Here is a 27,435-nt window from a genome sequence, read left to right as displayed (position 1 = left end):
CCTACTTCACTTCTCGAAGTCTTGTTTCATTTTGTCTTGTTTACATCCCTTTTCATTCTCATTTCTGTTTCTCAAGTCTTGTCTCATTTCACTGTTTTTGTCTTGTCTCCTCTTTAGGGCTCTTACAACTCCAGATTTTGGCTACACACAGTATATTTCATGTTTTATTTCTTCTATGGTCTTGTCTATTGTCATTTGTTGTCTGCTTTTTCTATCCGCTGGTTCGTTGTCTTAATTTTTTCATCCTTTTTCATTTTTAGTCATCTCTTGTATTCTATTCTGTTCTTGTCCTGCCACATCTCATTTCATCTCATCTCTTTTCTTTTAGTCTTGTCTCATTTTCTCAAAATCTCATATTCTCTTTTCTTTTTTCAGTAGATTTTTAGCATCTCTTGTTGTGTCTTTTGTCTCTTCTTATCTCTTCGGATTTCTTCCATCATCTTTTTCCTTCGCCTCAAATGTTTGTTTTGTCTCGTTTTGGTCTCATTCTCTCGTGGTCTTGTCTCTTGTCTTGTCTATTCTCATTCAACTACTGTAGTCTTGTTTATATCTATCTTCATTCCATCTTCTTTTGATCTCTTCTCTTTCTGTCTAACTTCTCTACTTTTTCTGTCTAATGCTATCTTGTCTCTTCTCATCTTGTCTCTCCTGTTTTTTTTTTGTTGTTGTTGTTTGTTTGTTGTTTGTTTTCCAGTCTCGTCTCATTTCATCTCGTCTTTTTTCTTCAATTTGTCTCATTTTCTCACCATCTCTTATTCTCTTTCCTTGCTTTTTTCTTTTTCGTTGAACCTTTAGCATCTTGTTATGTCTTGTTTTGTATCTTCTCATCTCTTTTGATTTATTCCATCTTTTTTCGCCTCTATCATTTTAGTTTTGTCTCATTTGAATCTCATTCTCTTGTGGTCTTGTCTCTTGTCTCATCTATTCTCATTCAGATTGTCTTGTTTACATCTCTCTGAAATCCATTCTCTTTCAGTCTCTCATTTTTCTGTCTTCATGCCATGTTGTCTCTCCTATTTCTTCTTGTTGTTCAGTCTAGTCTCATTTTATCTTGTCTCTTTTTTTCAGTCTTGTCTCATTTTCTCATAATCTCATATTCTCTTTTCTTTTTCAGTGGACTTTTAATATTGTTGCATCTTGTTTTGTCTCTTCTGATTTCTTCTATCATCTTCTTTTTTTGCCTCAATTGTTTTGTCTTATTTTTGGTCTCATTCTCTCGTGGTCTTGTCTCTTGTCTCATCTATTCTCATTCAGTTTATCTTGTTTACATCTCTCTTCATTCCATCTTCTTTTGGTCTCTTCTCATTCTCTTACTTCATGCCATCTTGTCTTTTCTCATCCTGTCTCTCCTGTTGTTTTTTCTTGTTGTCCAGTCTCATCTAACTTCATCTCATCTCCTTTCTTTCCATCTCGTCTTTTCTCATTTTCTCCTCTAAACTCTGCTTGTCTTGTCTTTTTTCATCTCGTCTCATTTCTGATATTTTTATCTTGTCTTGTCTCATCTTTTCTCATCTTGTCTTCTTTATTGTGTCTCTTAATCTCATCTTTTCTCATCTTCTCTTCTCATCTGTGCTTGTCTTGTCTCTTTTTCATTTTATCTTGTCTCATCTCAATTCTGATCTTTTCATCTTGTCTTGTCTCATCTGTTCTCATCTTATCTTTTTATTGTGTCTCTTAATCTGTATTTTTCTCATCTTCTCTCCTCAACTCTACTTATCTTGTCTCTTTTCATCTCATCTAATCTCATTTTAATCTATTTATCTTGTCTTGTCTCATCTGTTCTCATCTTGTCTTTTTATTGTCTTTTCATCTTGTCTTTTCTCATCTTCTCTTCTCAACTCTTCTTGTCTTGTCTCTTCTCATCTTATCTCATCCCATCTCGTTTCTGATTTTTTAAACCTGTCTTGTCTCATGTGTTCTCATCTTGTCTTTTTATTATGTCTCTTCATCTCATCTTTTCTCATTTTCTCCTCTAAACTCTGCTTGTCTTGTCTCTTCTCGTCTCATTTCATCTCATTTCTGATCTTTTTATCTTGTCTTGTCTCATCTGTTTTGATCTTGTCTTTTTTAATGTCTCTTCATTTTGTCTTTTCTCCTCTTCTCTTCTCACTATACTTGTCTTTTTTATCTCATTTCATTTAATCTCATTTCTGATCTTTTTATCTTGTCTTGTCTCATCTGTTCTCATATTGTATTTTATTATGCCTTTTCATCTCGGCTTTTCTCATCTTTTCCTCTCAACTCAACTCTACTTGTCTTGTCTCTTTTCATCTTGTCTCATTTAATTTCAGATTTTTTTATCTTGTCTTGTCTCATCTGTTCTCATCTTGTCTTTTTATTATTTCTCTTCATCTTGTCTTTTCCCATCTTCTCTTCTCAACTCTACATGTCTCTTTTTATGTCATCTTGTCATCTAATTTCTGAACTTTTCATCTTGTCTTGTCTCATCTGTTCTCATCTTGTCTTTTTATTGTGTCTCTTAATCTTGTCTTTTCTCATCTTCTTCTTAACTCTGCTTGTCTTGTTTCTTTTCATTTTATCTAGTCTCATCTCATTGCTGATCTTTTCATTATGTCTTGTCTTATCTGTTCTCGTCTTGTCTTATCTGGTCTCTTCTCTTTTCATCTCTTCTTGTCTCATCTTTGCTCATCTTGTCTTTTTTGTGTCTCCTCTTCTTGACCTTTCTCATCTTGCCTCTTTTTGTCTTGTGTTTTTAATCCTGTCTTGTTATCTTGTCTTTTCTCTTCTCAGCTGTACTTATCTCATCACTTCTTCTTTCATCTCCTTTTTATTTAAGCTTGTCTAATTTCATCCCACCTTTTTTATTGTGTCTCCTTTTTTATATTTTCTCCTCTTGTCTCTTCTCTTTTTGTCTTTTATCATCACTTCTCATCTTGTCTTTTTTTGTCTCCTTGCTCTGTCTTTTCTCATCTTGTCTCTTCTCAGCTCTACTTGTTTCATCTCATCTCTTTTCTTTTTATATTGCTTTGTCTCGTGTCTTATCTTCTCATTTTTTGTCTCCTATCTTCTCTTGATTTGTCTTTTAGCTCTTTTTGTCTTGTCTTGTCCTATCTCGTCTCTTCTCTTTTTTGTCTTGTCTCATCTCTTCTCATCTTGTCTTTTTTTTGTCTCTATATTTTGTCTTTTTTCATTTTGTCTCTTCTCAGCTCTACTTGTCTCATCTTTTTTATTTTTATATTGCTTTGTCTCATCTCTTTTTTTGTCTTCTATCTTCTCGTCTTGATTTGTCTCATAGCTCTTTTTGTCTTGTCTCATCTCATCTCATCTCTTCTCTTTTTTGTCTCATCTCTTTTCATCTTGACTTTTTTTGTCTCCTTATTTTGTCTTTTCTTGTCTTGTCTCTTCTCAGCTCTACTTGTCTCATCTCTTTTCTTTTTTTATTGCTTCGTCTCATCTCTTATCTTCTCATTTTTTGTTTCCTATCTTCTTATCTTGATTTGTCTCTTAGCTCTTTTTGTCTTGTCTTGTCTTGTCTTGTTCCATCTCGTCTCTTCTCTTTTTTTCTTGTCCCATCTCATCTCCTCTCTTTTTTGTCTCATCTCATCTCTTTTCATCTTGTCCTTTTTTGTTTTGTCTCCTTATTTAGTCTTTTCTCATTTTGTTTCTTCTCAGCTCTACTTGTCTCATCTCATCTCTTTGTTTTATAATTCTTTGTCTCGTGTCTTATCTTCTCATTTTTGTCTCCTCTCTTCTTATATTGATTTGTCTTTTAGCTCTTTTTGTCTTGTCTTGTCCAGTCCCATCTCGTCTCTTATTTTTTGTCTTGACTCATCTCATCTTGTCTCTTTTTGGTCTTGTCTCATCTCTTCTCATCTTGTCTTTTTTGTTTTGTCTCCTCAATCTGTCTTTTCTCGTCTTGTCTCTTCTCAGCTCAACTTGTCTTATCTAATAATAATTAATATATAATATATATAATATATATATATATATATATATATATATATATATATATATATATATATATATATATATATATATATATATATATATATATATATAGCTTTGTCTCATCTCTTACCTTCTCATTTTTATCTCCTATCTTCTCATCTTGATTTGTTATTTCTTTTCGTCTTGTTTCATCTCGTCTCTTCTCTTTGTCTCGTCTCATCGCTTCTCATCTTGTCTTTTTTGTTTTGTCTCCTCAATCATTTTTGTCTCCTCAATCTGTCTTTTCTCGTCTTGTCTCAGTTTAATTTTTCTTATCTAATGTTTTTTTTCTTTTTATCTTGCTTTTTCTCATCTTTTACCTACTCATTTGTGTCTTCTATCTTCTCATGTTGATTTGTCTCTTAGCTCTTTTTGTTTTGTCTCATCTCATTTCTTTTTATTTTGTCTTGTCTCATCTCTTCTCAATTTGTATTTTTGTAATTTCTCCTTACCTTGTATCTTTTCATCTTGCTTTGTCTCATCGCTCCTCATTTTGTAATTTTTCTTTCTCCTCATCTATCTCTACTCATCGCTTTTGTTTTCATCTTTCTTCTTTTCTCATTTTCTCTCAGCTTATGTTATCTAGTCCCAGCTTGTCTGGTATCATCCCGTCTCTTTTCCTCTCTTCTGTCTTTATTCATTAATCTTTTTTTCTCTCTTTTTATCTTTCCTCTCAGAACCCAGTGGTGTTCCAGACGGCGTGTGGGCCAGAAGCATCTCCGCCACTGAAATTGAAGTGAGCTGGCACATCCTCAGCGTTTCAACAGAAAGAGTGTTGGGCTATGAGGTGCGTCCCTCCTTCTAAATGGAAATGACTCTCTGTCCGTTTTTTGAAATGCACCATGGCTTCTGTCAGAGCCTGTCATCTCCCACGCTGCACCTCAAAGTTCCTTCTGTACCCATGGAAACGCTCCATTTGGAAATAAGAATAGGGTTCACGGTTCTTACCGTATGCATAGGAGGCCCTCACTGCAGTATGGGCGAAAAAAATGACTCGCCTTTATCCTTTTTGAGGACACAGAGAACACATTACACATTCCTCTATGAAACTCTTCATCCATGTCACCCCAAACCCACAGTGTGGAGATATAAAATAAAAGAGTGAAATCCTCCTGTATAATGCTTCCTGCACTGAAAATAATGGCAGCGTAGCATTATATCTGTGAGACTTTTGTTTTCTCTCTCTTGCTTTTAAAATCAGGTGGTGTACTGGGAGGACGATACAAAACCAGAGACCATGGGCAAAGTCAGGGTGTCTGCCAATCAGGACAAGGTGAACATCAGTGGTCTGAGAGGATACACGCAGTATTTCCTGACAGTGAGCGCTTTCAACACAGCGGGTACTGGTCCCCTGTCTCCAACCATCAATGTGACCACTAAAAAGTCCCGTGAGTATACCCTTGGTGAAGCAATTCATTCAGTTGGAATTTGTTGGAATAAAAGATGATTATTTGCTTTTTTTCAGGTAATGTACTGTATTTAGAATTGTCAGATTTGTTGTTGAACAGGATATTGAAATCAAAACGGAGCCATTCATTCATTCAATAATTTTCTTTTCGGCTTAGTCCCTTTAATAATCAGGGATCGCCACAGTGGAATGAACCGCCAACTATATCCAGCATATGTTTTACACAGCCGATGCCCTTCCAGCTGCAACCCATCACTTGGAAACATCCATACATTCTTAGTAACAGACATACACTATGGAAAATTTAGCTTACCCAATTCACCTATAGCGCAAACTTTTGGACTGTGGGGGAAACCAGAGCACTCGGAGGAAACCTACGCAAACACAGGGAGAACATGCAAACTCCACTGAGCCAATTGTGCTACCCATTGCACCACTGTAACACCATGACAAAGCCATGTTTTGTATTATTTTTACATATTTACATGCAGTATTAGGATAATACATTACAAGTAACGCGAGTTACATAATAATATAACTTTAAGTATTAAGTAAAGTAACGCATTGCTTTAAAAAAAAAAAAATTTTAATATCACTAAAAGTAATAATTAGGCATGTCCCAATCAGTTTTTTATGCTCTCGAGTCGAGTCTGAGTCATTTGATTTTGAGTATTTACCGTTACCGAAACCCGATCCGATACTTCTCTAATACACAAAAAAAGAATAAAGAAGAGCGAAAAAACAGATTAAGGATGATCCTTATTTTTTATTTAATTTACCTTATTTTAACATTCAACAACTCTGTTATCAAGCAGAGCATTTCTGTGAGGTAGCTTAAACAATCAAGTAAAAAATGACTTAATTTCTTCACTTTTGGATTTTAGTGCAACAGTAAACATATATAAAATAATTTAATATAAAAACAAATAGTATTTTAATCAACTTAAAATACCCAAGTTTACATATATCAAAGTTTGCTATCACAATAGCTCCTTTCACACAGTGATACCTGTAAATATCCAGAAAATTTCCGGAATGACTTTACAAGAAAATCAAAAAGCTTTGCTCACACAGGCGAGGACGTTACAGAATCTTTCCAGAAAAGACCATTCAAACATTCATTTTAATATACAGGTAAATTCTGACATCATTACCAGAAATTACCTCTAAACAACTGCACTTGTAATTGTAAACATTTGACCACATTACAAACTCTATGAATGAATAAGTATTGTGAACAACTTCGATGAAAGCATATAGAGAAACACTTTTTTCATGTCAAAATGTTCATAAAATGTGTGTGTGCTGCTTCATGTGCACACGCGTCAGAGCTTGAAGTTAAACAAACAATGGCCTATCATAAGCATTTTATAGATCATTTTTACACAGTTGGCATTAAGAAGGAATATTAAAACGTTATCTGACTAACATTTAGCAGCTTATTGTGACTGAAAAAATATTCAAAGGCTTTTATTTTCATAAACCGCATGGATGTGAATGTGTCTGAATGTTCTGTTTGGCTGGAGTAGATGTCTTATGTCAGCGCATTCTAGACGTGAACGCACTCTTTCCGGCAATCTTCCTTCTGCGTTCACACAGTGCAGCATTCCGGCGAATTACCGTTAATGTTACAACTTCCTCTTTCGGAAAATAGCCGGAACAAATTTACCAGTATTTTTAAAAAGGGCCTATTTACACATACAGACCTTTCCGGACAATTGCCGGTAATTTTCCGGAAAGGTCTGTATGTGTGAAAGGGGCTAATGTTGTTGTCATCAACTTTATAATACTTCCAGACCACAGACATCCGCACTTTCAGCTTCTAGCTGCTTCCGTGTTTTCTATTTTTATATATATATATATATATATATATATATATATATATATATATATATATATATATATATATATATATATACATATATATTTGAGTCCTGATCAGGAGGTCAAGTGATCGGATCTGGACATCCCTAGTAATAAAAGTAGCAATAATAACCGCCAAGATTATTGGTTTGCCTCTGTGGAGTCTAGCAGAGTTACATGAACAGCAAATGATAAGGAAAATGATAAGAAAATGTGTGATATGAGATGTGAGAAGTCTTTTTTTCGTACTCTTGCCTTCTGGAAAAAGGTATAGAAACATTAAGGGCTCTATTTTGATGCATCCATATGCAAAGTGCAAAGTGCAGGGCGCAAACGCATTAGGGGCGTGTCAGAATACACTTTTGCTAATATAAGGACAGAAAAATCCACTTTGCGCCGTGGCTATGGTCTAAAAGGGTCGAGCTTATTTTCTTAATGAGTTATAGGTGTGCTTTGAAAATAAACCAATCAGAGTCTCATCTGCCTTTCTCTTTAAGAGTCAGTTGCGTCGCGCCATAGCCCATTTGATATTTACATGACGACTTCGTAAGTTGAAAAACTGAACACTTCACTAGCAAGAAAACAGTTAAACAGAGCGTCTGCAGCGCGAGGATGAGAGATGACCCAATTCTCATTATCTACTTTCATTTTCGCTCTCGTGGATAGGGAAACTTTGTACACGAAGACATCAATTAGCCTATAAATAATTCATCTCGTTTGCTAAGCGCAAAGATTTGTTTCAAAACTATTTCTATATTCAGTTCTAATTTCCAGCAAACGAATAAATGAACAATAATAATGAAGTGTGGTCAAAAAACTGAGTTATACCCAAATACACATGCTGTGCAGGTCTAAAACCTGACAACTGGGCAAATCTAAGCTTGTTTTTAATAAAACAAATATAAATATGGATATAATAAATAATACTGTTAATAATAATAGCATTATACAAAAGCAAACTGTTAAGAATAAACTGAAAAAGCCCCCTGAGATGAAGAAGGCATGACGGCTGTAGTTTTTTTTTATTTATGTAGGCTAGAAAATAATATGTTTTGTAATATTTTAATCCTTTATATTTATATCACATATATATCCTTTATTTATATATATATATATATATATATATATATATATATATATATATATATATATATATATATATATATATATATATATATATATATATATATCCTTAATATTTTAATTATTTTTCAAATGTAAAGATATTTGCGTATTGCTCTACATCTTGTGTGTATTAAGCAGTGTGTAAGCGAGGCGCACAACAAACACGCTCTTCGCTGGACAATAGAACGGCTTTAGTCTGGTCGATTAAAAAATCTATTATAGTTTCTCAAAATAGCAACGCGCCAGCAATACACCTCAACACGCCTGGAACGCCTATGGGCGCATATATGAGCTCAAATGCATTTTCTATATAAACATCGTGACGCAAAACGTCAAAACGACTCTTGCGCCAAGCTGAAACAAGCATACAACAATTGTGTCTTGCCTTGCGCCACATTGCACCGGGTGTATGATTGGGCCTAAACGCTCTTCTAATAGATATAAATTTACTTTTGTTCCTGAGGCAATAAGGCTTTATAAACTTACAGCACATTTTAGTAAATTTTACATTTTTAAAAATGTATGCTTTTTAAAACCAATTTGCTTAAATAAAATTTGTGCAATCACGTTGACTCACACTCCAATGAGAGAAAGAGGTCCCCACGGGAACAAACAGAAACCAAGATGGCAGAGCCTTACATTTCTGTGATGAAAGTATTCTCATTATTTTAAACACATGAAAAAAAGGGGAATGTATCAAAGGACAGTGATTTTACTCAATTAAAAGTAACTCAAAAGTAATGTAAAAAAGTTTTTTTTAAAAAGTAAACACATTACTTTCCATAAACAGTTACTAAGTATTGCTACTAGTTACTTTTTTGGGGAGTACCTCAATATTGTAATGCATTACTTTCAAAATTAACTTTCCCTAACACTGTTTACATGTACAATGTACATCTATGTGACCACAAAACTATTTATAAATTGCATTCTGCATTATCTAAATGCTGAATAAATAAGCTTTACATTGGTTTATACTTTATTAGGATAGGACAATATCTTATTCAAAGGAATTATTTACAATTCTGGTTCAAAAAATTAGGTCCAAATTACCCAAAAAAAAATTTCCAAATTATGTCCTTAGCAATGTACATTACTATTTGAAATTATATATATTTATCATAAAACAAAAATATTACATATTGCCTATCTGCAGCTCAAGGAAAGTTTCTGTGTGTAATTATCAATATTGAGAACAACTGCTATGCTTAAAGTTTCCTTCATTAAATTCTTTAGTTGAACATTTGAAAGAGCATTTATTTTAATTAGAAAGGTTTTGTAACATGAGAAATGCATTTACAGTCATTTTCGATCAATTTAATTTGTCCATGCCTAAGAAAAATGAACGTATCACCGATACAGAATTCAATAACAAGGATTTAACACTTTAAATACAGTTTACATAATGTCACTTCATTTTGAATTACCACAGTCTTGGACAAGTCATTGATTAGAAACAACACTCCTTCTAATGCTTTGTTATTTTTGTAATGTGTCAGAAAAACGCTCACACTGAACATACTTTACACATTTTTCCTTATATATATATACAAAACTAACAATATTTATCCATTCCAATACACCCACATAACTATAATTGCATCATTTTATTCATTTAGCCTGCAGTGCTCAAAAGCAGAAAGCAAGAAAAGCATTTGCTCCATAGGTCAAACCTGAGAAAATGGTGTCAAAATAATAACTTATTTATACGTTTATTTATTTATTTATCTATTTTTTTTAAATGCTTAAAAAATTGAAGTAATACTATCGACATGAAAACATATGAACCAAGAATAAATGCTGCTTTTGTTTGTTTTTGTTTGTTTTATTGGGTTTTTAATTGGTTTTCAGTAGTAGAATTCTTGTCCTTAGGGTGCTGCATGTGACTTTAATGTGCGTAATATAAAATAGTTTATTGACACTTTTGATTGATTGATTGATTGATTGATTGATTGATTGATTGATTGATTGGTTGATTGATTGATTGATTGATTGATTGATTGATTGATTGATTGATTGATTGATTGGTTGATTGATTGATTGATTGATTGATTGATTGATTGATTGATTGATTGATTGATTGATTGATTGATTGAAAAGGGTCATATGATCTTTGGGTCTTTGAAGTGTTGCAGTTGTTCCTGCATAGAAAGAATCCATAAAGTCTCAAACCCAAAGATATATTCTTTCTAACCGAACCCCCAACGTTGTGGAGACTCTTTCTGTTTTGTTGGTCAAGAAAAAAACTGCTATTTTTGTAAAATAAAACCTTACTAATCTGTTAGAGATGGTAGTCATGGTAGATTTGTTTAAAATAGATCATCTGCATTTTCTGGATCATATTCTGCTTTGAAATTATAATGAGAGGCATAACATATCTGGCACAATCTTAAAGTACTCAGCCAATCACAACACCAATCAGAGCAAACAGTGCTTTTCTGAACCACGAGCTTTCTGAAAGCATTTTAATCACATAAATGCCTTGCAATTACACCAAATACATAGAATTTTTATTTTAAACTGTAAAAACATCATTTGACCTTTAACAAAGCCAACATTATTAATAAAGGAATAAATTAATTAAAATGTAAAAACATCCAAAAGGATGTGCAAGTTTCAAAGATTTTTCATTCTGCTCTTTTTCTCACACATTGTAAGAATAAAGCTGAAAAGTAGGGTCATCAAAATGTTCAACTTTGGTACCAACTGACACAAAAATTTATGTTAATGTCCTTTCCACTAACATTGATAACATTCTTAAAGGGATAATTCACCCCAAAAAACGCAATCATTTACTCACCCTTCACTTCTCACAAACCTGTTTCAGATTCTTAACCACAAAATAAGTTTTAGAAAAATGTTGTAAACCTGTAATCATCAACTTCAATAGTATTAATTTGTTCTACTGTACATGTCAGTGGTTACAGGTTTCTTGCATTTTTCAGAATAGCTTATTTTGTTTTCAACAGAAAAAGGAAACTCACTAAAGGGATAAAAACCATTTAAGGCAAGTAAATTTAAATGTCATGGTGACCTATCCCTTTAAACACCACTGATTGGCCATAATGTTCATGTGTTCAATAGCCAATTAGCAGTGTTTAACAACATGCTCAACAGCGCTCAAACAATAGAGGAAAACTGATTTTTTTTTAATATCAAAGTTTTTTTGACAACCCTATTCAAAAGGACCTAATAATAAGAAAGTTGTGTGCTATATATTTACATAAACTCAAAAAATAGCTTTTTTTGTCTATATTGAAGTGTGACCAGTTTTGTTGTACAAAATTTGTTGTACAGTGTCACAAAAATATGGTATATTGACATTAGTAGCCTTAATCTATATGCCTTAATCTAAATGATATATAGCTGAGGATTTTCACGTCAATATATCATAAATCTAATAAAATACAATTTATTAAATTATGCTATTCACCTTATTCTTCACGTATGGGCACATTATTCTACTTTGTCTGTATAGTCATGCAAACACTTGTTTGTAAAGCAAGTAGTTTGACCGTTTTCTGGCAATTATTATTATTCGTAGTCATTTCTCCTATGGGCAACTAAAACAATAATGAAAATGGGTGCACTTCCGCGTTGAAGAATAAGGTCAATATCTACATGAGCTGTATTCCATCTAGCTAATAAAATACAATTAATGTATAATTTAATAAATAATAGAAATACTTCTTGTTAACTTTCAATCGCAGCTGTATTCTTTCCTGAAACTACAGCGGCGCCCATTAACTGTCATGCAGCAAATAATACCATCATTGCCAAAAAAATATATGTTATATCATGTATCTGGATTCAGAGTATCATAAATTTTACAATATAATGAGAACATTTGTCGATATTTACAGTAAAGACCAAAAAGAAACAAAATGAGATATATATATATATATATATATATATATATATATATATATATATATATATATATATATATATATATATATATATATCATTGGTGCTGGTTGGTCACTTGAAAAACTTGACGTGTCACCATGGGAAACACAATAGATTACAAGTAACGGTCAGAAAAAACTCACGAGGAGGGTCAGCTGGAGTATTTAATTACTATTTTTTGAGTGTACAGTTAAAGTCAGAATTATTACAACACCCTTTGATTTTTTTTTATTTTTTTTTATTTCCCAAATGATGTTTAACAGAGCAAGGAAATTTTCACAGTATGTCTGATAATATTTTTTCTTCTTGAGAAATTCTGATTTGTTTTATTTTGGCTAAAATAAAAGCAATTTCTTATTAAAAAAGACATTTTAAGGTCAAAATTATTAGCCCCTTTAGGCTGTATATATTTTCGATAGTCTAGCGCAGGGGTTCCCAAACTCTTCAGCCGGCGATGCCCAAAATAACAATACCAGTGACTCACGACCCCCAAAATCCTCTGAGGTGGTTATAAAACAGAAACCTTGCATGCAATGGCGGACACACACCAATAGACCCAAGTCTATTCTTTGTTGATTTTTTTAAATGTATGTCAGTGCTGTAAATGTGCCAGAAAGTTTAACCTGGTGTTATAAAATCAATCTGCTGCATCTGACGCTATTGCTGTGTCTTTAATAAAATGTAATTATCCTAGGGATTGCAATCCAATAGAACTAGTAACTAAGCTTCTAGTAACTATATAGAGTAGTATGTAGTAAAATGACTATTTTTTCTTTTCAGTTGGTTATGGATAAAATATGGTAATTTCTTATGGAAATTTGGAAATCACCAGGCATACACCCCTCGGGGGGTCCTGACCCCCACTTTGTCCACAGAACAAACCCTTGTTATGCAATAAATTACCCAGTCACCCTAACCTAGTTAACCTAATTAACCTAGTTAAGCCTTTAAATGTCACTTTAGTCTGTTAAGAAGTGTCTTGAAAAATATCTAGTAATTTGTATTTACTGTCATTATGAAAAAAATAAATAAATAAGTTATTAGAGATGATTTATTAAAACTATTATGATTAGAAATGGGTTTAAAAAAAATTCTCTCCGTTAAACAGAAAATGGGGGAAAAATAAACAGGGGGACTAATATTTCAGGGGGCTAATAATTCTGACTTCCAACTGCATGTGCAGTGTTAAAAATTTTCTGCACAATTTCTTCATGTTGTCCCGACACAAATTAATTGTTAAGTTAATAATTTCTACAAATTTAAGTTGATTGAACATAAAAAGATTTAGATGTCCCAAAACAAAACTTAAAAATGAGTTGTTTGTATTTTATACAAGCAACAAAAGTCATTTTAGGATTGTATTCGCAATGACATAACCATCATTTTAACTCAACTATCAGTTTCAGTCTAGCAGATTAAGAGTAAACAGACAGTCAGGCACCTCTTCTGTCTCTGTCGTCACTCATCCAGTAACCGCTGTCCGTGTCTCCTCTCAGCACCCGGCCAGCCACCTTTAAATGTGGAGTGGAACCTGATTGGCTCCAAGCTCACGGTTCACTGGGAGCCCGTCATTTCCCTGGAGATGGAGTCTGATGTTACTGGCTATCAGGTAAGTGTTTTCCCAGCAGTGTAAAACCTCAGAGCTCAACCATAGGGCTTCACTTTCACATAATCCTATTAGCGCCTTCTATTCCTGCGAGCATTTAGGAAACAACTACATTAAAGTCCTTATATTATTCCTGTTGTTGGTCGATTGTACACTTTGGTGGTAACGGAAATTAAAAATAAAACAAATCTCTACCGCAGATCTGCAGAATGTATATGGTGCACAGTATAGCGAAAACAGCAGGTGTGCTAATAAACACCGCCGTTCCCCTACGGTGTATGCTAATTTGATTCTGCTTTGCTTTATCGACTAAAATAGCTTGTGCGGAATAAATCTGAGTGGTTGTTAGCACCTCTCTCTCATTTGTTCTCTCCAGGTGTCTTACAGAAGGAACCGCCATAAAGAAATTAACACAATAACAACAAATCTGACCTCGGTGGAGCTCACTCTACCTGCAGATGACGATTACGTCATACAGATACGAGCACTGAGCGACGGAGGAGAAGGCATGCCAACCGAGCCCATCAACATACACAAACTTAGTAAGAATATAACATTTTTACATCAGTTGCATCTGTCTTGATGATTACCTGTCTGTATGATTTCTGCAGTGTGGTAACAAATGAGCAGTGGTGAAAAGAGTACTGTAAAATCATACTCAAGTAAAAGTACCTTTACTTGCCCAAAAAATGTAGTACAAGTAAAGTAAAAGTACCCAAGAGTAGTGAGTATTACAATGTAAAAAAATGATGCATTTAGATGCAATTTGTGTAGGGATGTGTAAACGTAACATTCTGTAGTGCATTTAGTGATCTTCCTGTTTTCGTTCATTCCTTTTTCCATAGTTTGTTCATTCTGTCCTTTCATTCATTAGTTTGTTTGTTTGTTTGTTTGTTTGCTCATTTGTTTTTCATTTGTTTGTTCCTTCGTTCCTTTTATTCTTTTGTTTGTTCAGCTCTTCCTTCCTTCATTAGTTCGGTCCTTCTATTATTCATTCGGCCTTTCCTTCCATTCTTCATTTGTTCCATTTTGTTATTGTTTAAGGCCGTTTAGCGATTTCAGTTATACTACTAATAATAATAATAATAATAATAATAATAATAATATTAATATTGCATTACATTTACATAGCACTTTTCTGGACACTCTAATCGCTTTACACATTTTTGGGGTGAATCTCCCCATCCACCACTATTATGCAGCATCCACCTGCAGACCACACATCAGCTGATGGTTAAGAAGAGACAAAGTGATGAAGCGAATTATGACATGGGGATGGTTAGAAGGCCAGAAAGATGTCGCTCACTCAGCAGTATAGAGTCCCCATCGAAATACTGGCCCCCCAGGACCAAGTTTGGGCACCCTTGTCATACAGGCACGCGTGTAAAGATTTTGGACATCTTTTAGGACACTTTTAATGCTTAAAAAAGGTTTGCTGCATTTAAAAAGCGCTCATGGCTTGAGGTTGTTTGGTATTTACTTCGGTTTGATTTTACGATTTGATTGGACAGGAATCACAGGACTGCTTTTCTACTTTAGGCAATCACCATAGACAAGAAAAAATAAAGTAGACATTTTTAAAACTAAATTGTAAGTTACAATTACCAAGAAAACTACTTGATTGCAGTAGTTGGAGTATTTATAATTTGTTACTTTACACTACTGCAAATGAGTCACAAAATTAGCTTCATAATGGAAAACAACACCGAATTTGGTCATCTAGGATGAATTATTCAAAAGTAGCATTATGCGACTAAAGATATTTTGTTGGTCTAGTGTTTGTGAATATTAAACTGTAATATGAATCTAATCGTTCTGAATGTCTGTTTGAACAACTGATGCAGTTTTGTTTACTGCACACCTACCTAAACGTGTGAAACTTATTTGTCTTATATCAGCATGTAAACACTCAAATGTCCAGAGCTGATTTGTCAGTCATTTCACCAGGTCTTTACTGTTTTTTTTTCACCAGGTCTTTACTGTTCACCAGGTCTTTACTGTCACACACTCACACACACACACACTTATTCAATACGGACAACTTTAGCATACCAAATTCGGTAAAATATTAATTGTATGGAAATATAATGCTTACGACCGTCACCTATCAACTGCAGTAAACAAAACAATGCTCGATGATGCAAGCGTACCGGGGTTCAGAAGAGAAAAAATGTGAACACAACCCAACCAGGAAGGTGGCAAGGGAGACAATCGAACTCGGGTACGGTCCAGGCATTTAAACCAAGTGTGATATACTGTAGGCTAATCAAGAGCAAGCAATTAGTCAGAAGTGGCCAATCAGATGTTTTCTAGGCAGAGCAGAGAAACAGATGAACCATGACAACCATCGGGTTGTAACAATAACAATAGGGAAAACACGTATGTGTGCCATGTCTGAAAAAAAAAACTTATCTTTTTCACTGACATAACTCAGAATATTGAATAGTGTGAAACAAAGTCAAAATATCTGGTATGCACATTTTTTCACTATCCAATATATTCCGGATTTATCAGATTGATACATTTTTTAATAGTTTACCATCCAGTTTCACTTTATAATTCAACTAAACTACAAAATAGAATATTTCTGAATCAGACATGACCAAAAGTGCTGATGCTGAAGCGTCTAAAGCATTTAATCAATGCTTTTCCCATCTTTTTTTTTTTTTCTTATTTAGTTGTTATGAACATCATAATGCTTTAGGACTTAAATAAAACACAACAAGCTATAGAAAGGCATGAAAAAACCTCTGCCCTCTTGGAGTCCCAGTTGAATGGTGCTACTTAAAAAAAAAGAGTGATTTATGAATTTGATAGTATCGGTTGTTCATATTTCGCCTCATTTATTCCACGTCTAACGCAATATTACATTTCCGTACATGGGTTCAACCTGCAGGCGTGTGCAAAGCCCTCTTCTTTCAAGGCCTATGATGTAAAAGATAAATATTCAATGCCAAAGGGATATTAAAACACCCAGGCCCCTATAAAATAAACAATGCACAGTTGACCTCATAATGTTCTTCTCCTGTTCCCTCGAGTGAACGGCGCAGGTGCAGATTGCCGAGTAGACTCTCTGTTACCGCGGCCCACAGAGTTCGATGCGCCTCTCTAAATGAGTTCTCACTGATTTGATGTGTCCTCCTCGTACACCTTTTATTCTCCACTGGGCTAAGCAGTCTCATCTTTATTAACTAGCCCAAGCTTTCTCCATCTATCTCTGCCCGCTGGTCTCTCTTTCTCTCTGCTCCCCCATGGAAACAGCGTCACAGGCTGATGCAACTGCTCTCTGTGTCTTATTGTTCGCATTTTTCATTTAATGGCCCGGCAATGTCTCGTTTTCACTGAGAAGCCATGGCTTTTTCGGTTGTTAATGTTGGAAATTATTAGCTGTTGCCAATAGCCAAGGCTTTCCAACCTCGTATAGCATTAATTAGGTAGTCGTTTAAACTGCGGGGGGAAAAGTGCTCGGCGAGCGTCTACTGGAAGTCGATGTAAATCCGCTCAGAGCACAAGACTGCCCGCTGCCGTATGTAGAGCTAAACACTGATAAAGATGTAATTTCATCCTTCAATTCACAACGATCAGGCCTTGGTGTTTATTTTATTCTCTCAGGAACACATTTGCTCCTAAATTGAAATTTTGAAGGATTTTGAAAAAATCGTGAGGTGCACAGGAAAACTGATTTGATTATGTGCTTTTCATTTATAAAGAGAAGCTGACAATTGTGAACATTTTTAGAGTCCAAAAGATATTTTGTGATATATCTTATATGCTTTTATATTTTACATGATATGCCCTTACTTGATTTTTTCTCTTTTTTAGACCATTCTCTGTAAACCCTAGAGATGGTTGTGCGTGAAAATCCTAGTAGATCAGCAGTTTCTGAAATACTCAGACCAGCCTCTCTGGCACCGACAACTATGCCAGATTCAAAGTCACTTAAATCTCCTTTCTTCTCCATTCTGATGGTCAATTTGAACTGCAGCAGATTGTCTTGACCATGTCTAAATGCATTGCTGCCATGTGATTGGCTGATTAGAAATTTGCATCAACGAGTAGTTGGACAGGTGTACCTAATAAAGTGTACATATATACATTTGAAGTCGGAACTATTAGCTCTCCTGTTAAATTTAAACTCTTTTTTTTCTTTTTTCTTCTCTTTTTTTTTAAACTTCCACACACTCATTTACACATACACTCATACACTACGGACAATTTAGCCTACCCAATTCACCTGTACCACATGTCTTTGGACTGTGGGGGAAACCGGAGCACCCGGAGGAAACCCACGCAAAGGCAGGGAGAACATGCAAACTCCACACAGAAACGCCAACTGAGCCGAGCCGAGGTTCGAACCAGTAACCCAGCGACCTTCTTGCTGTGAGGCGGCAGCACTACCTACTGCGCCACTGCGTCATCATCCAATTTCTGTTTATTGGAGAGAACTTTTAACAATTTTCTATACACAGTAGCTTGTTTTGTAGCCAATAAAAAAAACACACAGTTTAAGGGGCTATTAATTTCGATCTTAAATTTGTTTTTAATAAATTGAAACTGCTTTTATTCTAGTTGAAATAAAACAAATTAGACTTTCTCCAGAAGAGAAAAATATCATAGAAAAAACGGTCAGAACTTGTTAAATATCACTTGAGAACTACTTGAAAAAGAATAAATATTGCCCACGAGGGCTTATTATTTTGCCCTCAACTGTATGTAGTGTATATTTCATGATTATTCATAATTATTGAGCCATTAATAGTGTTCTTAGTTTTTCATTCCAACGAGAGTTTACTTTAAATTAAAGTTCAGATTATTTTGTGAACAGAATAACAGTATTTTTCTGAAAAAAACTTGCCTATGTGTTTTTTTTAATCATATTGCAGATTCTGAAAGTAAAAACAGCAGGGGTGTTATGATACAGGTAACTCACGATTCAATTCTGTGGCGATATGAGGCCCACGATAATGATAATATCACGATTTGCAATATCTACGATATTCAATATATTGGAAGAAATTGCATCAATGACATCACAATATCTGTAACTCAAAAAGAAAAAATACCCAAAATAAGGAAATCTTATGCATTTATTAATGCCAACATTTCCAACATTGTGCAAAGAAAAATGCATTAGCATAATAACTTACTCCCCGCTGGTCTTTAATGTAAACACTATACAGCTAGAATGTAAAAATAGTTACGAATAACTCAGTGGCCCTTGACGTCCAACCATCACAGGTTAGTGCAACCCGTTTAGCAGCCTGGAACGCACCCTTCACTTTGCCCCTGATATCTGCATACAATGCAGGGATGACTTTGTCAGTAAAGTGGTGTCGACTCCGTATCTCTTACCTCCAGTGTTGCCAACATTCTGCAAAATCCTTCATACCTGACCACGCTGTAAGAGCGAAGGTCCTTGCAAATAAATTCGGCAATGGACTTAGTGATACTCAGTGATACTCTTTGCTTTGAATGCAGTAGTGATTGTCGGCTGACTTGGATTGCCCTCATTATTTCCTGAGAGTAGTTCACCATGATAGCGAACGAGGTGCATTTGCAGATTCGTCGTGTTGCTGTTATATTTTATCTTTGCAAAGCAGTTCTTGCAGACTGCATTGTTTTTATCTAGTGCCTTTCTGTCGGCTGTCTCTTAAAACCCGAAGTGTCTCTACACTTTAGAGTGAAAACTAGAAGGTGGGTCTTAGATTTGTTTTTCATTATTTTCCGCCATCCTTCTCGCTATTCCTTTTTTCCACGCTTCACTGAAAAAAGTGTTGCATGCAGAACTGTTGCAAACAATTTATTTGTGTTGAATTTAAACAAACAAATTAAGTTTATTAATGTTTAACTTAATTTGTTTGTTTAAATTCAACACAGATAAATTGTTTACAACCACCTTACGTAAAAAAATTTAGTAAATCCAAGGAGTCATCTCTGAATAATTTTTTTCAGTGTTCTTCTCTGTTGTTGTTAGTTAACTTGTGTTCTTTACTGGCCGCAGCTTCCACCACTTTACCCCTATTTATTTGAACAGCGCCCCCCGCAAACAGAATGGTAGATATTGGGTAGTGACAGACACTAACAACGAGTAAATTAATAACTTTGTGTAATAAAATATTGACATTGGTCGTTAGTGTAATGATTATTTATTGCGACAGAAAGCACAACAATACATAGCAATATCCATTTTTTTCCCACCCCTAAAATACAGACAGATATATTGCAAAAAGTGCACTAGAATTAATATTTAGCTCTGACTATTAAAAAAAATTTATTAAAAATTTTTTTTTAAAAAGTCTGCAGAAACACTTTGATTGACATTCTCCCTTTGTATGTGTCATTAGAGTGGAAAGTTCCACCCATTAGTTACAATCTCCCCCTCATTAGCATAAACAGCCCTGATTGTGAAGCAGCTGTCTGCCATTAAAGTTTTCACAATACCTGCTAAAGATATTGTCTGTGGCTAAGATGCATTATAAATGTGGAGAGTTATAAATGTCTTCTGAGCCACTTCTTTTGACATTTACAGTTTTTCACACAGATAATGTGTCCTGTAGTCCTGTTTTGAATCTGCTGCTACGGTGACAGATAGAGGTTTGTAGCTCCACCTTCTTTTGATAAGAGGGCTAGGAGCATAAAGCAAAAGTCACCAAAACGGCACAATTTGGATCAAAGCCTAAATGGGGTTTCAAAGAGTTATAGAAAATTATTTGTGGAGTATATTGAGCTGAAACTTCACACACAAACTCAAAGAACATCAAAGACTTATTTTACATCTTGCAAAATGGGACAGAGCGGGTCCCTTTTAAGACCTCCTGAACATACTGTATATGGGTAGTTGACAAATAGATATTAAAAATACTTTTTTTCTAAAACACAAATGTTTATAGGGAAAAATTAATTATACAGTTGAAACCAGAGGTTTACATACACTCTAAAAAAAGGATTATAATCATTTTTTTTAAATGTTTGATGGTAAATTATACTAAACATTTACTATTTTAGGTCCGTTAGGATTACCTAAATGATTTACATTTACTAAATGCCAAAATAATGACAGAATTTTTTATTAATTTCTAGACAGTCAAAAGTTTACATTCATTTCCTTGGTATTTTTTAGCTTTGCTTTTAAACTGTATAACTTTAGTCAAATGTTTTGGGTATCCTTCCACAAGTATCTCACAATAATTTAAAGAAACTTTGGCCCATTCCTCCTGACAGAATTGGTGTAACTGAGTCAGATTTGTAGGCTGTCTTGCTCGCACAAGCTTTTTCAACTCTGCCCACAAATTTTCTATAGGATTGAGAACAGGGCTTTGTGATGGCCTCTCCAAAACATTTACTCTGTTGTCTTTAAAGCACATTTTTACAAATTTGGCAGTATGCTTAGGGTCATGGTCTGTTTGGAAGACCCATTTGTGGCCAAGTTTTAATTTCCTAGCTGATGTCTTGAGAGGTTGCTTCAGTATTTCTACACATTGGTCTTTCTTCATGATGCCATTCTGGTTTCAACTGTATTTATGTAGTGTGAAGGGGCTACTAATTTTATTACATAACTTTTATACGTTTTTTTTTTCTTTTAATATCGTATGAGGTGGCATTACAAAAAGTAAGATATATTAGTTACCCCCCCCATACACACACCTAAAATATGTTTTCATTGTAATAATAAACATTATTATTATTATTATTATTATTATTATTATTATTATTATTATATTTATTTACAAAGGATAGAATAAATAGTATACATTAGAAGAGGCTGCAAATAAATTAGCAAACTGTTCAGCCTATTAAAATTAATAGCTATTATAAAGACATTGAATCAAGTTAACAAATCTCATTAACCTTTTCGTCACTGTATAAATTAAACCTTCTGAACAAAGAGCAGCGAATGAATCTTTCATTTAGATTTTTTTTAGATTGTTTAATTACATTAAGTAACAGAGGGTGTCGCTTTAAAAATGCACAGATCCATAATGAAAGCATCCGATTGCTTTCCTAACTGTTTATGCTTATGAATGACAAAATTTGTTGTGCTTAAAAGAAAACCAATGAAAAAAATGTTTAAAAAAATGTCTTTTTAACTGTTGTAGTATCTTTTAATTAGGCAAAATGTTGCAGTTTTTCTTTATGTTACACCTTTTGTGCTGTCTTATATTATGTGCCTATTGCTGTTATTGTTTATTATGCCCATACCATTTGTTTTTGTTTTTCTCTGTAAAGCACTTTGTGCAGTCTTGTGGTGGTTGGAAATGTGCTATATAAATAAAATGAACTTAAACTAAAAAGACAAGCCACCAAGATCGACGTGCTTATATGTTGTTATTATTATTATTATTATTATTATCATTATTATTATTATTATTATTGTTATTATTATTATTATCATGTCTGTTCAAACACGCTCCCAAAACCCAGAGTGCCCGCAGAGGCGCCCCTGGTGGTTATGCGGTATAGGTTGCATATAGGGAGGTTTGGCTTTTTAATGTTTATTGCTACCCTTCACAGAAAGATTAAAAATACGAGAGAAATACTAACTGTACCTTTACGGGATGATAAGGGAGGGTTGACAGGTGTGAAGTAAGTCAAAGGATTTAACTTCTCTAAAATTTGTTTTCTTTGTTCCAGGTATGAGTGTACGAGGCTCCAGAGCCTGGCGGCCCAACACTATCCCCATCTCCTTGCTTTCTGCCATCGCATTATCAACACTGCGACCAGTTTTGTGTTAACGCTCTGAAAGATCGACCGTCTTCTGGTTAGTTTGATTGTCTGCTCTCTACCCCATTCTTGAATCCTTGGAGAGGAGCACCAAAACACACTTTTGAGATGAGATTATCAATCCATCTCTCCGTAGTTATCTGAGGCAAAGCCTGCCGATCTGTTCGGAGAGCGTAACGGGAAAAACGTCAGCGTCACGGTGGTGGGATTTCATGTGCATGTTATGTACTGTGTATCATTCTCTCCTTACAAGTGATCCGAGACCCTAACAAGGTTTCAGCCGAAGGTTCTTCAAGCACGCCGGTGAATGAGGAGGGATGAGTCATATTACTGCACTAAGATTTCATCTTCTCATCGATCTCTCAGAAACAAATGCCTTACTTCCATGTACATGCCAAAGTAGTTAACATCCTTGCTACTGAGCTTCTGTTCTTTTAATCTTGTGATTGTTTTGTTTGGTTTTGTTCATTAATTGTAGGATTAGTTCACCCGGAAATCACTTACTCACTCTCATGTTGTTGCCATTGATGTTTGCTTTTCTGTTGGACACAAAAGGAGAGATTTAAAGCATGAAAATACAACAAACAGAGGTTTCCAAAGCTTCATAGAGGCCATAGAAGCACCATAAAAATTGTAAAAAGTATGCCATGTCAGTTCATTCGAAGATATATGCATATTTTTTTTGAGAAGAATGATGATATTTAAAGGGACAGATAAACCAAATTTTAAATTTACCCCATCATTTATTTTCTCTTTATTCCTTTAGGAGTTTCTTTCTTGTGTTAAACAGAAAAGAAGTTATTTTGAACAATGCTGGTTGCTGGGACCCATTGACTTTCATAAAAAAAATGACAAAGTGGACTATGGAACTATGGACTATGGAAGTCAATGGGTCCCAGCAACCAGAATTTTTCAAAATATATTCTTTTGTGTTTAACACAAGAAACAAATTACAATAGGTTTTGAACAAGAGAAGGGGGAATAAATGATGATAACTATCCCTTTAAGCTGTAACCTTCACGACTGATTTCAGTCTAGAACAGTGTCAGATTTGTAAACAAACCATTCATGTTCTGAAAACATTGTTAGTGATCATGACAATGATTTAAAATTTAACATTAGTGTTTCCAGAAACCTTATTTCAAAATAACAATGAATAACAAACTGTTTAAAAAAGCATAGTTTTTTCTTTGATTTAAATGTGGACTTGGGCGTATAAGGGCAGTCATGTCTGAAAAAAAATTGTTGGGTGAAATTCACTCACTCCAATTGAAATTGGAGCAACTTGAAGTTTCATTTGAGGGATAGAAAAAAAGTTGGCCATTTGGCACATTAACCAACGGAATGCCACTTGGTTTAAAAGTGGCATATTGTGAACTTTACTTCATTCGCTTCCATTTTTATGTCATCAACATCAGTTGTGTGACAAGCCTCTTTAACATTTAACACTAAAATGGAAATTTTAGATCAAGGGTGTCAAACTCAGTTCCTGGAGAGTTTAATTCCAGCCCTGCTTCAACACACCTCTCATTAGGTATCAAACGAGCTTAAAGCATTCAGTTAGTTTGATCAGATGTGTCTAATTGAGCTTGTAACTAAACTGTGCAGAGCTGCGGCCCTCCAGAAACTTTTGAAGAGTTTGACACCTGTGTTCTAGATGTACATGGCCTGAAAACCGAATCCAAAAATGTGTTGCAATATATATTTTTGAATATTTTAGTAAATATCATAAAATAATTTTTTAAGACTTTTAAAATATGACTCAACATATAACAACTCAATATGAATCAACAACTTAAATTATTTTAAATGAATATCGTGTCACTTTCCGCGTCCGGAATAATACCTTTTGGGGTCATATTTTCTGCTGTTTCAACCAAAAATACCATTTTCAGTATTTACTTTTCGGCACCCGCTACTACTTTTTACACTACTATTGTTATTCATTAACTGCTCATTTGATTCTGGTCAATGAGATACTAGTACCTATTTAATAGATACACTGTAAAATCTAACATTGAAAATCGCTAAATAAAATAAGTTAGTAGTTTTTAAAAAGTTACTATGACTAAATGATAAAGGGTTATCAGAGGCAGAGGCAGACCTCAAACTGAATGAGTTATGAATGAATTATTTATATTTTTAAAACGCAGCTATAATGCCTCATTCACACTAGCAGCAACTTTGTAGCTGCCTGTCTCTCTGGGTGGCAACCTGCTGCTAAAGTAGGTCTGTGTAGGTCTATACAGCACAAATACAACCAGCCTCTGAGCGAGCTGAGAGAGGATTACGTGAGCTCTACTGGTGCTCCTATTGGCTGTGGCTCAAGAAAGTCGCTCTTGATTTGCATAAGGTAGAAGGATTCTCAACTTTGTCGTGTCGCTTGACATGCCCACCTGGTCGCTAACGGTTGTTGCCGCTCGCGTAGATGATGGTCCATTGTCACTTTGCCACTGCAAGTTGCTCGTGGTGTAAATGAGGCTTAATGCATGAAGCAATACCAATCCATTTAAGTAGATATAATTGTTTAAACTTAACTAACTAACTAACTGAACTCATAGTGAGCTTAAAATTTTCAAGTTACCAATACTCTAAGGGCTCTATTTTGACGGTCGCAGAGCGCAAAACGCAGGGCGCAAACGCAAAGCATTTTTTGCTAATTTATATATATATATATATATATATATATATATATATATATATATATATATATATATATATATATATATATATATATATATATATATATATAATTATTATTATTACATTATTATTATTATTATTATTATTATATGTACATAAATAATATTATGTTTACAGTACTCGTACCACTTTAAATGGTAAAAACGTAAATGGTTTGGTAAATGGCGTAAAACGCAATTGGTTTGCTCAAACAGTCTGAGATATCGGTTTTGAAGTGTACTAGCATTTATTCATTAAATGTTAGCACTTATTTATTAGACTCTATTATCTTTCATAACTATTACTAGTAACAGTTCTTAGCTCCTAGTTCTTAGTTTAAACTATATGTAAAATGAGCTGAATCAACACAATTCTTGAGTTTTGGAGGAAAACTTAATTGTTTTAAGTTCAATCCACTTAAATTTGTAAAAACTAATAAGTTAACTTAATTCCTTCATGTTGTTCCAACGCAAATCGATTGTGACAGTGTTTTTTACAATAGGATGTCTTGTACATTAAATGTTAAAACGGCTTGCCATACGTCTAACCAATATGTTTTAAATGACAAAAGGCAGACATATAGTGTCTTTCCAACATCATTGGGGGAAAAAAATAAAATAAAACAAACAAAATCAACCAACAGGCTTTTCTAGATAAACAAGATGTTTCTAAGATATTGTTACAAACTTTTTCTCAATTGACAATAAAAAAGCAATTAATACATAAAAAATTCCACATTTAGTTTATGTAAAGCTACTTCAGAGCACTATACGGTTGTTAAGTGGTGACATATAAAAAAAATACTGTTTCCGGGTCCAAGCAGCTACTCATTTGAATTATAAAAATATTTGTTTGTGACCACTTTTTTGGTCTTGCTGCATCATAGACATAAATACTTTAACAATTTCTAAAAAAAATTATCAATTTCTTACCATCGGATATTGGGCAAGGATGTATATATAGCAATCAGGATTTTAGATAGTATTTCATCGCTTCGTAAAGGTTTATTAACACTATTTGTACAGTACAGTTTGATAGAGCACTTGCACCTGCACCTCATCACATGACGTCACACTTAACAAGCGGATGGCTTTGGAAGACTAGGAGTATAATAAGTAATGTGCTTTATTTCTACAGTCAGAGCCATTCGCTTTAAATATTTTATACAGAGCAGCTTGTATATTTTTTAGATGTTCACCTCTTGTGTTCAACAGAAATAAGAAACTTGGACTGCACAAGAGTGAGTAAATGAAAAAAGCACATTGTGTGTGTGTGTGTGCGTGCGTGCGTGCGTGCGTGTGTGTGTGTGTGTGTGAATGATCCCTTTAAGCTGGTGTCTGTTATACTCGTGATTGTTCTGTAATCACATCATTAATTGCCATTTAGCCTTTGCTTAGCAGTTGAGTTGTTTGTTCAAGACTTGTCCCTGTGCCTTATCTATGTTTTAGCACACCAGGCTTGAATTTGTTTGCTCCAGGCCCTGATTTTCAGCTACAAGCCTCTAGTATTCATGATTGTTGCAGTGCGACATTTGTAGGCTTTGTGACAACAAGACCTAAATAATTTGAGCTGTGTTAACTCTAGGAAAGGTTATTTGTACATTTGTCAGCGGTTACAGTGATGAGGAAGACGATGAGAATGACATTTGAGGGCTTTTACAAACGACGAGCGAAGTATTCTTAGTTCATTTTAACCTTATTAACCTTTAGGAGGTGCAATTCCTTCTTGATCAAAAATGCACTGTTTTAATATTTGGGGTGTGAAAACTGTCATTTTTGAGACGAGCAGAAGTTTGAGTGCTGGAGTCACCTTTTATTAAGAAGCGTTTTATATTATCACTTCATCATTCCTTGTGAAAAAGAACCGTACTTAATTGCGCATTTGACATGTACTACTAATCTTAAAAGCATATTTTTACATTTATTTAATTACAAATAATATTGATTAAATCAAAGTAGTACACTTTATAACATAACATATGCTCTCATAAATCAGTAAATCTAAACAACAGCAGTGATACCATCATTTTTTTATGAAATCATATTAATGAGTAATCAAGGTTTAAAGTAAATTTTGATAAACTTGATTGGTCTCTCATCTGCAATCATTGATAAACCAATCAGAATAATCCAAACCTTCAATAAGTAGCCCTGCTTCCCTCTTAGTTTTTGAA

The 27,435-nt window shown here is 34.3% G+C and overlaps 1 protein-coding gene across 3 annotated transcripts in view; it reads left to right on the top strand.

The window, feature by feature from the left end:
* Positions 1-23,888, top strand: part of cntn3a.2 (contactin 3a, tandem duplicate 2) — a 212,462-nt gene extending 188,574 nt beyond the window's left edge. For 2 of the 3 annotated variants that reach the window (XM_001340803.10, XM_073939892.1), the window contains exons 19-23: positions 4,626-4,735; positions 5,150-5,336; positions 13,750-13,862; positions 14,236-14,401; positions 22,491-23,888. In XM_001340803.10, the coding sequence (XP_001340839.6) occupies positions 4,626-4,735; positions 5,150-5,336; positions 13,750-13,862; positions 14,236-14,401; positions 22,491-22,591 (677 nt within the window). In that variant the 3' untranslated portion in view covers positions 22,592-23,888. The remainder of the gene's footprint in view (positions 1-4,625; positions 4,736-5,149; positions 5,337-13,749; positions 13,863-14,235; positions 14,402-22,490) is intronic. The other variant, XR_012399022.1, reaches the window with a different exon arrangement.
* Positions 23,889-27,435: the final 3,547 nt, after the last annotated feature.

This window comes from Danio rerio, chromosome 23 (assembly GCF_049306965.1).
Source record: "Danio rerio strain Tuebingen ecotype United States chromosome 23, GRCz12tu, whole genome shotgun sequence".
In the NCBI taxonomy this organism is placed as follows: domain Eukaryota; kingdom Metazoa; phylum Chordata; class Actinopteri; order Cypriniformes; family Danionidae; genus Danio; species Danio rerio.
Note: the sequence above shows the minus strand (reverse complement) of the source record. Positions and strands in the feature narration are given on the sequence as shown.